At 35.5% G+C, this 12,709-nt stretch overlaps 1 protein-coding gene across 2 annotated transcripts in view; it reads left to right on the top strand.

Moving 5' to 3' along the window:
* Window positions 1-4,031, top strand: part of PDCD6IP (programmed cell death 6 interacting protein) — a 70,875-nt gene extending 66,844 nt beyond the window's left edge. For both annotated transcript variants that reach the window (XM_014827552.3, XM_014827551.3), the window contains exons 16-18: window positions 995-1,118; window positions 2,247-2,434; window positions 3,362-4,031. In XM_014827552.3, the coding sequence (XP_014683038.1) occupies window positions 995-1,118; window positions 2,247-2,434; window positions 3,362-3,536 (487 nt within the window). In that variant the 3' untranslated portion in view covers window positions 3,537-4,031. The remainder of the gene's footprint in view (window positions 1-994; window positions 1,119-2,246; window positions 2,435-3,361) is intronic.
* Window positions 4,032-12,709: the final 8,678 nt, after the last annotated feature.

The raw sequence follows: 12,709 nt of genomic DNA, 5'->3' as shown, positions 1-12,709 counted from the left end.
ATGTTGTAAGCATTTATTACAAACATTAAGAAGTTGTTTTGGCTTCTTGATGAATGTATATTAGTTTTCTTTATATAGGGAGTGACTAATTCATCTTCCAGTTGGGACTCTTTTTGAGAGTGAAAGTGTGGTCTGGAGGACTCTGGGAGTTGCTGTTGATTGTTACATCAGGACAACAGGTGCAGCCACTTGGGGATGTGTCATATTTACTTCTCTGTGTATGTGAATCAGTGCAGTGAGAAGCTGATCGATACCATGTGTTCATGGAGTGCATTTTATCTTAGGGTTTTGTTGAGTGAGATTTTGGAGTGGATTCCAGTTACAGTTAGAGGTGACTTTAAAATATTTTTCTAATTTTTAATACTGTATTTTAATGATCCTTTCAACAATCTGTCTTTCCTGAATTTACCTTAGTAGTAGATTATGAGGTATCTTTTAACATACAACATCTCAGTGCCAGATTTCTTTGAATATCTTCAGAAAGTTTTCATCAAGAAATTTACATAGTTGAATTGGTTAGCTTTCTCACTTGTTTTGTTTTCTGTAAACAGTGATATGATAACAGTGATTAAAATATCAGCTAGGTGACTGTGAACAGTTCTAATTTTCTGGTAACTTGTAGATTGGTTGTTACTGTGTTAGGAGTTTCTCATCTAGGGGATGACGTCTGATTGGAGAGTGGGCAGTCTTTAGGACCACTTGCCCAATATGACATGTTCCTTGTTCTAGCTGTAACTGTGATCTCCAAAGAAATTTTTCTTGTTTCTTAGTCTTCAGAAAGAAAATAAGAACTGACTTCCTTTTATTAAATAGGAAGAAAGAAGATTTAAGTTAGTTCTAGTCAAGAACAGAAATGTAGTATATTTTAAAATACCATCCTTGTTTTAAGTCTGTTTTCTGTTTCATATATGAAGAAAAGAAAAAGACCTGGTACTTTATATGTGTTGGTTTTTTTTTTTTTGTATTAATTTCTAACACTTTTGTCTTTAATAAGGGATTTGCAACAAAGCATTGCCAGAGAACCTAGTGCTCCTTCAATTCCTACCCCTGCATATCAGTCCTCTCCAGCAGCGGGGCATGCGCCAACTCCTCCAACTCCAGCGCCGAGAACCATGCCGGTCAGTAAGCAAGCACGTTGTTAAAATCGAAGCGTTATGTTAGTGGCAGCTTGCTCGCTGTAAAGGATAAAACAGACTTTACATAGTAGAGATCTGGTGGTCACCACTTCACCAGCTGACCAACCTTCTGATGTTTTGCAGTATAAAGAATACAGCATCACTCGTGAATTATTGCCAAGAAATGTTTAACTTGAATCTAATCAACTCTTTAGAACCAGCTCTCAGTTTGTAGTAAATACAGTGATAAAACAAGAAGTTAAATTGTGCTGTTAGGAAACAATTGGACAAATCCAGAACTGGGACATTCTGTGAGACATCTGGCTTGGCCTTTTCTAAAGTGAATGTCATAGGAAGAAAAAAGTAGGTGAGGGGGCATATTCTGGATTAAAAGAGAGGACAGATTCATAATAATCAAATGCACTACATGAACCTCAATTGGATCTTGATTTATGAAAACACCTATAAGAGTTTTTTTGTGCTGAATAGAGAAACTTGAATGTGGAGTGGATACTCGATGATATTAGGGAATAATTTAATTTTCTTAAGGTGAAATGGTATTGTGATTATGCAGGAGAATATTAGGACTTGTATACTGAAGTGTTTAGGGCTGGTGTCATGAAGTTTGCAATTTACTTTATGGTTCTGCCAATATATAGATAAATAAATATATGGATATAGCTATACATAAAGCAAATATGGCCAAATGTTAATAGTTACTGAATTTAATTGACAAATATGTGGTGGTTATTCTTTTAAATTTTCTGGTGTTTTAAAATTTTCATATAAAAAATGTTGAGGCCAGGAGGAGATTACAGTAGTAAGCTGTGTCTGATCTGCTCTTTGCTCCCACCTCAAATGTCTAACCATTGATAGGACCAGTAATGAGCAATAAATGGTTAAATATTAGGCATCAGGCAAAGAGCAGTGGCTATGGAGTATCCACAAATTGGAGAATTATTCCTCAACTATGATACATTTCTAGAGTAATAAGCCAACATTTGAGAATGGGAATTAGAAATATATTTGGGTGGATTCTAGAGTTCTTCATATGACCTCATTTATTTTAATTGATAGCAATTTGACAGAAACATGAAACATTTTGTAGTCAATGCTGACTTTTTCTTATAGCCTACTAAGCCCCAGCCCCCAGCCCGACCTCCACCTCCTGTGCTTCCAGCAAATCGAGCTCCTTCTGCTACTGCTCCAGCTCCAGTGGCGACTGGGACCACGACACCAGCTCCGTCACAAACTCCTGGTTCAGCTCCTCCTCCACAGGCCCAGGGACCCCCATATCCTACCTATCCAGGATATCCCGGGTAAGGCTGAAACTTCGTCTATCCCAATAAATTGGCTAATGTTTCTAGCTCTAGTTAACCTGTTAAAAACAGGGTTACCCCTTTCTCTGAATGGAGGTATCATGAATGAATAAGCTACATTGTCAGCTTACACAGAAATAAAAATAGTTATAGTCACTTATTTGAGTAGTTGAATAGCCACTTCCCAGGCTTATTTAATTTATGTTTTTGCATATTGGGATTGTGTTAAATGTACCTCTTCAGGAATTCAGAATGTATTTCCTTGGTTGTCTTTATTTAGGTGATAAATGGATAGGTGCCTTTTCTGATCTTAGCATAGCAAGACTGCTAAGGCCTTGTTTACATACCTGTACTTCGAAATCTTGGCATTCTGATAAACTGTTAAACAGAAATCTATCTAATTATGGCATGTATTTTCTTAAAGAGCAGCTTTCTTTGTGATAATTTTTTAGTATTAAAAATCTAGACATTTGGCTGCCTTTTAAGATGTGCTCCCAACTTTATTTAGTAAGTACATTCTGTCTTCCAAATATTAAAACTTTGTAAACAGTAAATTTATGTGCATTATAGTGAACATTGAATCTTGTGAAATAGGAATGTACTTAGATTGCCACATAAAATGAAGGGTCTCCATTTTTATTTCTTGTTAATAGTCAAATATTTAGTCCTATTTCCTTCAACAGTATTATTTTCTGGATAGTATTAAGCACTTGGTATTCTTTCATTTCTATTAATAAGAGGATGGGAACACTTTTCTTCAACAGGTACTTTGAAACAGCTGTTTTTTTCTCTCGACCATTCTCTAATAGACTGAGAAATAGAGAATAATGGCTTTCTTGAAAAACTTGGTTTTAGAATTTATTATGTGTTTCATTTTCTAGTATTTGATTTACTGATCCAGTTTTTTTGTTTTCTTCTTCCCATCAGGTATTGCCAAATGCCCATGCCCATGGGCTATAATCCTTATGCATACGGCCAGTATAATATGCCATATCCGCCAGTGTATCACCAGAGCCCTGGACAGGCTCCATACCCGGGACCCCAGCAGCCTTCATACCCCTTCCCTCAGCCCCCACAGCAGTCTTACTATCCACAGCAGTAATATGTCACCTCAGAAGCTCAGCCGGTTCAGTTCAAACAGGAAGAAATACCAACCCTGCAATAAGTGTACTAAACTTTACGCTCTGGTTAATATAATGTCCTCTGCTGTACTGAATGCAGTGTATAATTTCTGTCTGTGGCTAAAAGCTAAAAGCTGTGCCCCAGCTCCACATTTGATTGCACATGTGAGATTTGCTGCTGTTGCAGTATAAACACTAGGTATAATAGGATTTGAAATAAATTACATTACACTTCATAAAAGTTGAAAATGAGGAATTAAACCCACAAGTGAAATGTTTGAAATTATTAGACTTATGTCTCCATAAGACGTGATTGGGACATCAGATACTTTAATGATGGTTTAAGTTCTGATATTCAAGAAAACTAAGTTTTCTTTCTCTCTTGGTTTATTGATTTGGTTTAATTTCTATTATGCTATTTTGCATAATCAAAGCATTGTAAATCTTATAATTTAAAAATAAATTACTTAAGAACAGTTGTCATTGTTATGTTTTGTCATTGATTCTCATTACTGTCTAATTTCTTTCTGGTAATAGTCTCTCATTTTATATGTACAAAAGTTAAACAGATACTATGTTTAAATGCATGATTAGTGAAAGTTAATAGTCAGGTTCAAGTACATTTTATAGGAAAACCAAAAGAATAGTAACATAATTTATCTTTCATATGCTGATTAGTAAATTAATTTTGACATTTATTTTGGAAAGTCCTATAATGTGGAAGAGACACAAGTGTTACCAAAGATTCTTCAAATAAATATACAAATAAATATGTATATTTAATGTTTTATTATTAGCTTCTCCAAGAAATTGATACAAATTCTGGTAATAATTCTTTTTTTTCCATAACCTGGTTAAAATGAATACATGTCATTGACAATACTGTCTAATGTAATAGAATTGTGTAAAGAAAATTTACTGTACCTTCTATTCCTTTTTTCCACCTTACTGTCTTAACTTAGAAACATTTAATGGACAATGTACATGAATAGATCTAAGCCCTTTCACTTTTATGCTCCTAAAAGATTGGACTATTTTATAATTCAGGGACTGCACAAAACAATTGTTGGGAGCATATGCCACTTCTGGAATAGGCTGTGTTTTTAATATTAATCTCTGCTCTTAGGATAACTAGTTACTGTATAAACCGCAGTAAAAATAGTGAGGCATCATGGAATGAGAAAGTGAGAAAGGAATTAGTTGTCTAATATCACAGTAGGATCTGTTCTGTGTGAGGTTCATTTCTGAACACATCAGGCATACGAGCAGATTTCCAATGAATCTGTTTATTTTCTGTTTTAACGCTGACCTTTTATTGTTTGACTTAAATGATACTGTCACTTGATCCACGTTGTTTTCATTGATAGTTGGGTTTATATTTTAAATGTTGGACTGAAGGTATGATTGTGAAAGGGAGTGAATTGGTTTAAAAATATGTGTATATTTTTAAAAATCTTCTTTTGTCGTTGTATGTAGAAAACATGAAGGCATGTTACTTCAATATAAATGACCTTTATGTAGAATATTGAAATTGGTTTAAAGTCCAATAGTTAAAACCTTGACAAAAATAGTTTTTTACATATCATAGCTGAGTTTTATTAATGTGGAATCATCAAAGTTTGACCTGGGCTTGTTTTCCTCTTGTGTAAATGGCATTTAAGTTCTACATTCTTATTACTCAAGGTATCGTATACTAACATAAGATACTCAGTGAGAGGGGTATTCCAAATTGCTAGTATATAATTCTTAACGAATGCAGGAAAAACAAAAACATAATTGGCCTGAATATTCTCTTGGGGAAAGAAGACACTAAAGAAAAGAGTAAGTGCATCAGAGAGCCAAAAGAGAAGTTAGAAGGCCATTTAGCCCATTCTCTGTGCTAAGCTAGGCCTGCTCCCGGAGAGCCACAGGAAGACTCTTCAGCAACTTTGGGAAGGGAGGCTCTGCAGCCCCTGGTTGCAGCCTCTTCCAGCATGCCTGACTCGCTCAACTCTGTTAGCAAAGCCTTTTTCTGTGGTTACCGAGACCCATTCTCTCTTGTCAGTTCACTCATCCTTTCGATAATTGAGGATTTTTCTTTGGATCGCCTGTGTCTAGGTACAGATGAGCTTTTCCGCAGTCCTTCATTGCTGGTCTGTCTTCATAGGCCTATCTGTTTCATTAAGATGGCTCATGGAAAGAAGTTTCTCTTATGTCTATTTTGCATTCTGGCGAATAAGGACTCCCTCACTGGGATTGTTTTTGTTACCAAACTTTTTAAATTCTTTGCTTAACTTCCTATATTCCACAAAATACCCTAAAAAGTTGTCATGAATAATGCTGCTTACTTAGAGGTAGGAGAGTGTCACTCTGGTTCAGGTATGTTGTGCCTATGTTTATAATTAGGCTTTTTGATTATCTTCCTAAACTAAAGAAAGGAAACCATTCCAGACCATTAATGTTGGGCTTTGGAATATGATTTTAAAATGGACTATACTTCAAGTAATAAAGCTTTGCGTAAGGGAGCTGGTCAGAAGATGGGGAAAAACTGTCTCACTTCTGTTATTTCTGGCTCCTAGTTGGAGACAGATGGCTTGATTTCTGAGTCTGGTGTAAAAGTATTGGTCTATTACTATGCCCCTTGGTCTGTATTCTCAGTTAGCAAAAACAGTCACTGCAAACCAGTCAGTGTTTGTGAGATATCCTTGTACCCGTACCCCAACTTCTTTGCAATTTATACTCTTCTCCCTCCCCATATCTAAGGTGTTAGAGAAAAAAAGAACAAGATTTCAATTTTCTGTCCCTGATGTTCCATCCCAGTCAGCAGCCTTTCTATTCAAAACAGATTTTAAAAATGTTTTCCATTAGAGCTTTACAGTTTGCAAAAGTGCTTTGTACACATTTTTGAATTTCAAAAACATGTTAACTAGGTTTCAGTTTGCTAATGAAATTTTTCTTTTTAAATCAGTATGTCTTGAAGAATCTTGCTACAACTTAGTGGCGTCTCATCTTTTTAAACACTTCTGCAATTATTAGTTAATTCTTAGTACAGAACAGGATACGAAGTAGGGAAAAACAGTGCTATAGTGTTATATTACTAGTTGAAAAATAGACTTTAGAACTAAATGGTTGATTATAAGATTTACGTGAGAGAGCAAAGAAGGAAAATTATATTTTTAAAGAAAAAGAGAATATTCAGGCTTTATTTCTGGTATGAAGCTTATATTTTTTAAAAAATCCTATATTATCACACCAGAGATTTTAGATTCTTTTCTGGTTACAAACATTGCTGGTAGTTGGATTATATTTTTATTGTATTCATTTCTCTTAGGGGGAAAATTGTAAAGAAACAAAAAGGTTCCAGATGAATGTATCCTAGAAATAAAAGTTGAAAGATTCTTACTTCCTTGGAGTATGAATTCTTATTTAAAGTGTTTATCCTTCAGCTTTATAGTTTCTATAATTTCTTTGACAAATTTTTTGGAAATAAAATACCCACTTTGACTATAAAAGGAAGACAATGTTTAAATATTTTCTTAACAGTTGTCAACCTTATGATTTATCATGAGCAGACCGTGTTTTTCTTTACTTATGATTTGTCCCAGTTCTTTCAGATGAGTAATCTCTTCTTCAAGTGTCATTTTTTGGGTTAATTTGTGGAAATACTTGGCAAGGTTACCATATTCAGTTGATCAGAGAAGGGAGGATGGTAAAATGTGTGCATCTTTTAAAACATTTTCTTCCTACTTCTCCCATGTTTTAAGGTCAGATGCTTTATTATGTAGCTCAGAATACACAGGTTATCAGAAGAAGTGTTGATTGTGTATGTCTTTCAAATTTGTTGACAAGCTACCTCCGGGAATGAATGAATAGTCTGAATCTCTATTATATAAATTTTAAATGTATAACAGTTGGGCATGGCTAAATCTTTTTTGTTTTCACTTATCTGGCACCTGGTAGAGAAGTATAGAGAGTTCACTTGGAGCGGGGCTGTGAGGCTTGGGAACCTAGACATGGGGTGAGAGGACAATGGAGACCTAAGGGACCCTCCCTGGTACTTGGGTTCTGCTGCATCCTAAAGGAAAGTGACTGAGAAGCCCTGCAGAGTGGGTTTGGCTTAGGACCTGCCTGTGAGCAGTCTTGAACTTGCCTAGAGCACGTGCACCAGAGAGCCTCAGGCTGCTGCCCATGAGTGTTCCCGTCCACTAGCAGGTCTTGCATTTGTAGATAATCTAGGGCACATCCAAGTTATCTCCCTTAGCACTCCTGTCTGCAAGGGACCCTGGCTTCTCTCAGTGCTGTGGCTCCTGATATCCTTCCTTTTTTGCTTAAAAGTTGCTTAAGTCCCTTTCAGCTTAATGGATACCAAGTCATACAGGTGAATAGCTTCCAGTCTATTACCATTGTGTTTCTTTTTAAGTTTTCCTGTATTTTTAACTTTTAGTCTTTACATATTTTGAAGCCATGTGATTCATATTCATGTCAATTATGTCTTTATTGTGAATGTGATGTGACCTTTTCCCTTTTTCACCTTGTAATATATTTTGTTAATACCACCACCATTGTTTTCTTTTGGGATGCATTAGCACATTTTCTAACTTGTGTGTGCCTGCCTTAGTTTTAGGTGTATAGCTTTAATTACTTGACCCAATCAGATGTTTTTGTAGTCTAATAGGAAAGTTTAACTAATTGACAACTTTGTTATAATTATATGATCTTTGACATTTTGTCTGGTATAAATATTTTGTCCTAATTCTTTTTCCTATCCATCATTCCTTGCATTATGTTTTCTTTTTTCTTTTCTAGGTATTTAGAACACTGATACTCATATTTTCTTCCCTCCCATCCTCAGCCAAATCTTGTCTTTTTTTTAAATATATTTTTGTAAACAGGGTTTAGACTTGTATTATTGTTAATGAGCTATTATTCTTAAGCATTATCTCTTGATTATAATTGTTGACCTTTACTGTCAGTTTTTTCATTCAGTTTTATATTACTCAATTTACAAAGTATGTAAACATGGTCTATTAAAACCTGGATGTAGCTGGGCCTCCTTTCTTTTCCCTTCTTGGGAAGGCCTTTGAGCATTCAGGAAGTTTGATCTTGCTGTCTCTCTTACACCAAATTCCTTAGTGCCTCCAGCCCTGTGGGCTTCTCTGTTGCCAGTAAGCACTGGGGATTCCAGATGAGGGCCCCCTAAAGGGCCACTGCCTTCTTTCTCTGCTGGAACTTGGAAGAAAGGGGATGAAGAAACCTCGTCCCTTCAACCTTGACCACCCACCACAATAGACTGGGCTGCATGATATATTCTTTTTAAAATTAGTATACTTTTTGAATAAGAATTTATGCACGTGTTATAAATTTCAAAAGGTAAAAAGTGTGTAATAAAAGACTCGATCCAATTCCTTTCCTTGGAGACAGTCTCTGCTATCAGTGCACACAAAGTTCGGATTGTGTTTAGGCTTATCAATTACCAGAAGAAGATGTGTTGCGACCTGCAGAAAGGACGCAGTGAATTATGACAGTGGGGCCTAAGACCGACATCTGCCCTGGCTTTTCCTTCTTTCATAGAGACAAAAGAGCTAATTCTAAGTTTGGCTATACTTGACATTAACACTAATGACATGTATTGAATGATCATTAATCTCTAATCCCCACTAATGCTTTATGGTTTTTCATAATTACCCAGAGTGTGTCTCATAATTTTTGACAAAGATTTACATTTTAGGTTGACACATAATGTTTCAGCATGAAAACTACTAACATTGACTCATAGAAAACAACTTCACCTAAGAGAGAGAACACATTTAATTTTCTTTTGATACCATGGTAGGCAGAATAATGGCCTCCCAAATATGTCTGTGTGTTATTCCCCAGGACCTGTGCGTATATTAGGCTGCATGGCAAAGGAGAATTAAGGGTGCAGGTAGAATTAAGGTTGCTAATCAGCTGACCTTAAAAATATAGTTTATTCTAGATTGTTCTGGTGGGCCCAATGTAATCACAGGGTTCCTTAAAAGTGGAAGAGGGAGACAGAAAAGAGAGAAAGATGGCATCATGAGGACTCCAGTCAATGTTGCTGGCTTTGAAGACAGAAGAATGGGGCTGTGAGCCAAAGAAAATGGGCAGTCTCTATAAACTGAATAAGGTAGGGAACCAGATTCTCCTTTAGAGCCTGCAGAAGGTGAACACAGCTCTTGGTTTTAGCTCAGTGAGACTCATTTTGGACTTCCAATCTCCGTAACTGTCAGATGATTAATTTGTGTTGTCACTAAATTTGTGGTAGTTTATTACAGCAGCAACAGTGAATGAGTTATACTCAGTTTGATTTACTAACAAATAGCTTCCTCATTTAGCTCCCTGGGTTATAATGAACACACCGTATGCTCTAGCTTCTCTCATGAGCAGAAAGGTGGAGATTTACAAGAGTGGCGACTCCCCAAAGGATGTGTAGGCCCAAGTGTCAGCTTCACCATTTCCCTTTAGTGAAAGATTGTTTGCTTCCTAAAGAAGATGCATTTTCTTACTTCATATTTTGTTTTCTCAAAAGAATCTTTCCATATCCGTTTCTTTTATCACTATGTGGAGCTTTCAGAAGGGAAATACAATGGAGAAGGAAGTGAGGGGAGCTCTGCACAAGGGAAGCCACTTTGAAATTTAGATTGTAGCATTGTGGAAGAGATGTCTGCTACAAAATCATTGTTTTTCCTTATTGGTAATCTCGTACAAAATTTTTAGCCATTGGAATTGAGATTTTTCTCCTAGCAATGGTCTATTTTTAGTAAAATTACCTGATTATATATGAACCTTAAAAAAAATTAATGGACTATGGAAAACAGCATGGAGATTTTTCAAAAAATTAAAAACAGAAATACTATATGACCCAGCCACTATTGGGTATCTATCCAAAGAACTTGAAATCAACAATCCAAAGAGACCCATGCACCCCTATGTTCACTGCAGCATTATTCACAATAGCCAAGATGTGGAAGCAACCTAAGTGCCCATCGACTGATGATTGGATAAAGAAGATATGGTATATATATACAATGGAATACTACTCAGCCAGAAAAACAGGATAAAATCGTCCCATTCACAACAACACATGGATGGACCTTGAGGGTATTATGTTAAGTGAAATAAGCCAGATAGAGAAAGACAATCTCTGTACGACTCTGCTCATATGTGGAAGATAAACAAACACATGGACAAAGAAAACAGATTAGTGGTTACCAGGGGAAAGGGGAATGGAGGGTGGGCACAAAGGGTGAAGTGGTGCGCCTGTAATATAACTGACAAATAATAACGTACAACTGAAATTTCACAGGGTTGTAAACTAGCATAACCTCAATGAAAAAAATTAATAGACCTTGCTTTTTAGAGCATTTTTAGGTTTACAGAAAATTGAGCAGAAAGTACAAGTTCCCATATACCCTGTACCTCCCCTTACAGTTTCTCCTATTATTAACATCTTGCATTAATATGGTAAATTTGCTACAATTGATGAGCCAATATTCATACATTATTATTAATTAAAGTCCATGGTTTACTATTAGGCTTCATTCTTTGTGTTGCACATTCTGTGGAATTTTGTCCATAGTGCATCATGTCACATGCTCATAATAGTATCATATAAAATACTTTCACTGTCCTCAAAATCCGCTTTGCACCATCTATTCACCCCTCTCCACTTCCTCCCAGCCTTTAGCAGCCACTGATCTTTTTGCTTATTATTGTTTTGCCTTTTCCAGAATGTCATATATGGGAATCACACAGTATGTAGCATTTTCAGACTGGCTTCTTTCACTAAGCAATGTAACTTTAAGGTTCCTCCTTGTCTCGTTGTGGCTTGATAGCTCATTTATTTTTAGCCTTGAAAAATATTATATTGTTTGGATATATTGGATATGCCACACCTTGGTTATCGAGTCACCTTTTGAACGTCATCTTTGCTGCTTCCAGTTTTTGGCAAATATGAATAAAGCTGCTTTGTATGCAGATTTGTGTAGATGAGTTTTCAACTCATATGTTTGAATACCTAGGAGCATGATTGCTGGATGGTAAGACTAGGTTTTGTTTTGTAAGAAATTGCCAAACTGTCTTCCAAGTGACTGTATCATTTTGCATCCCCACCAGCAATGAATGGGAATTTCTGTTTCTCTGCATCCTCTCCAGCATTTTGTATTGTCAGTTTTTTTGATTTTAGCCATTCTAATAGGTATGTAGTGATATATAATTGTTGTTTTTATTTGCAATTCTTTAATGATTTATGATGTTGAGCATATTTTCATATGCTTATTTGTCATGTTATAACTTCTTGGGTGAGGTGTCTGTTTTATCTATTTTTAAATTGGATTTTTTATTCATGTATGAGATATTTTATCTATTTTTAAAATTTATTTTTTTCTTATTGTTGAGTTTTAAGAGTTCTTTGTATATTTTGGATACAAATCCTTTATCAGATGTGTTTTGTAAATATTTTCTCCCAGTCCGTGGCTTGTCTTTTCATTTTCTCAACTGTATTTCACAGAGCAGAAGTTTTTAATTTTAGTGAAGTCAGACAATTTTTTTTTTCATGGATTGTGCTTTTTAGTGTTATTGAAAAACTCACTGTCAATCTCCAGATCACATAGATTTTCTCCTATCTTCTGGAAGCTTTATAATTTTGTGTTTTACATTTAGGTCTGTGATCCTCTACTTCATTTTTGAAGAATAATTTTGCCTGATCCAGAATTCTAGGTTGGTACTTTTTTCTTTCAACACCTTAAATATTTTACTCCACTCTCTTCTTGCTTCCATGCTTTGTGAAGAGAAGTCCAATGTAATTCTTATCCTTGTTCTTCTATAGGTAAGGTGTGTTTTTCTCTGGCTTCTTTAAAGATTTTTCTCTATCTTTGGTTTTCTACAGTTCGAATATGATTTGTTGAGGTGTAGATTTTTAAAATATTTTTATATTTATCCTGAAGGATGTTCTCTGAGCTTCCAGGATCTGTGGTTTGATATCTGTCATTCATTTTGGAAAATTATGAGCCATTTTTACTTCAAGTATTTTGTTTGCTCCTTTCTCTCTTCTCCTTCTGTTGTTCCCCTTATGAGTATGTTACATGTTACATTATTGTCCTACAATTCTTGGATATTGTTATAATTTTTCATTCTTTTTCCTCTTTGCATTTCA

Source organism: Equus asinus, chromosome 21 (assembly GCF_041296235.1).
Source record: "Equus asinus isolate D_3611 breed Donkey chromosome 21, EquAss-T2T_v2, whole genome shotgun sequence".
NCBI lineage: Eukaryota > Metazoa > Chordata > Mammalia > Perissodactyla > Equidae > Equus > Equus asinus.
Note: the sequence above shows the minus strand (reverse complement) of the source record. Positions and strands in the feature narration are given on the sequence as shown.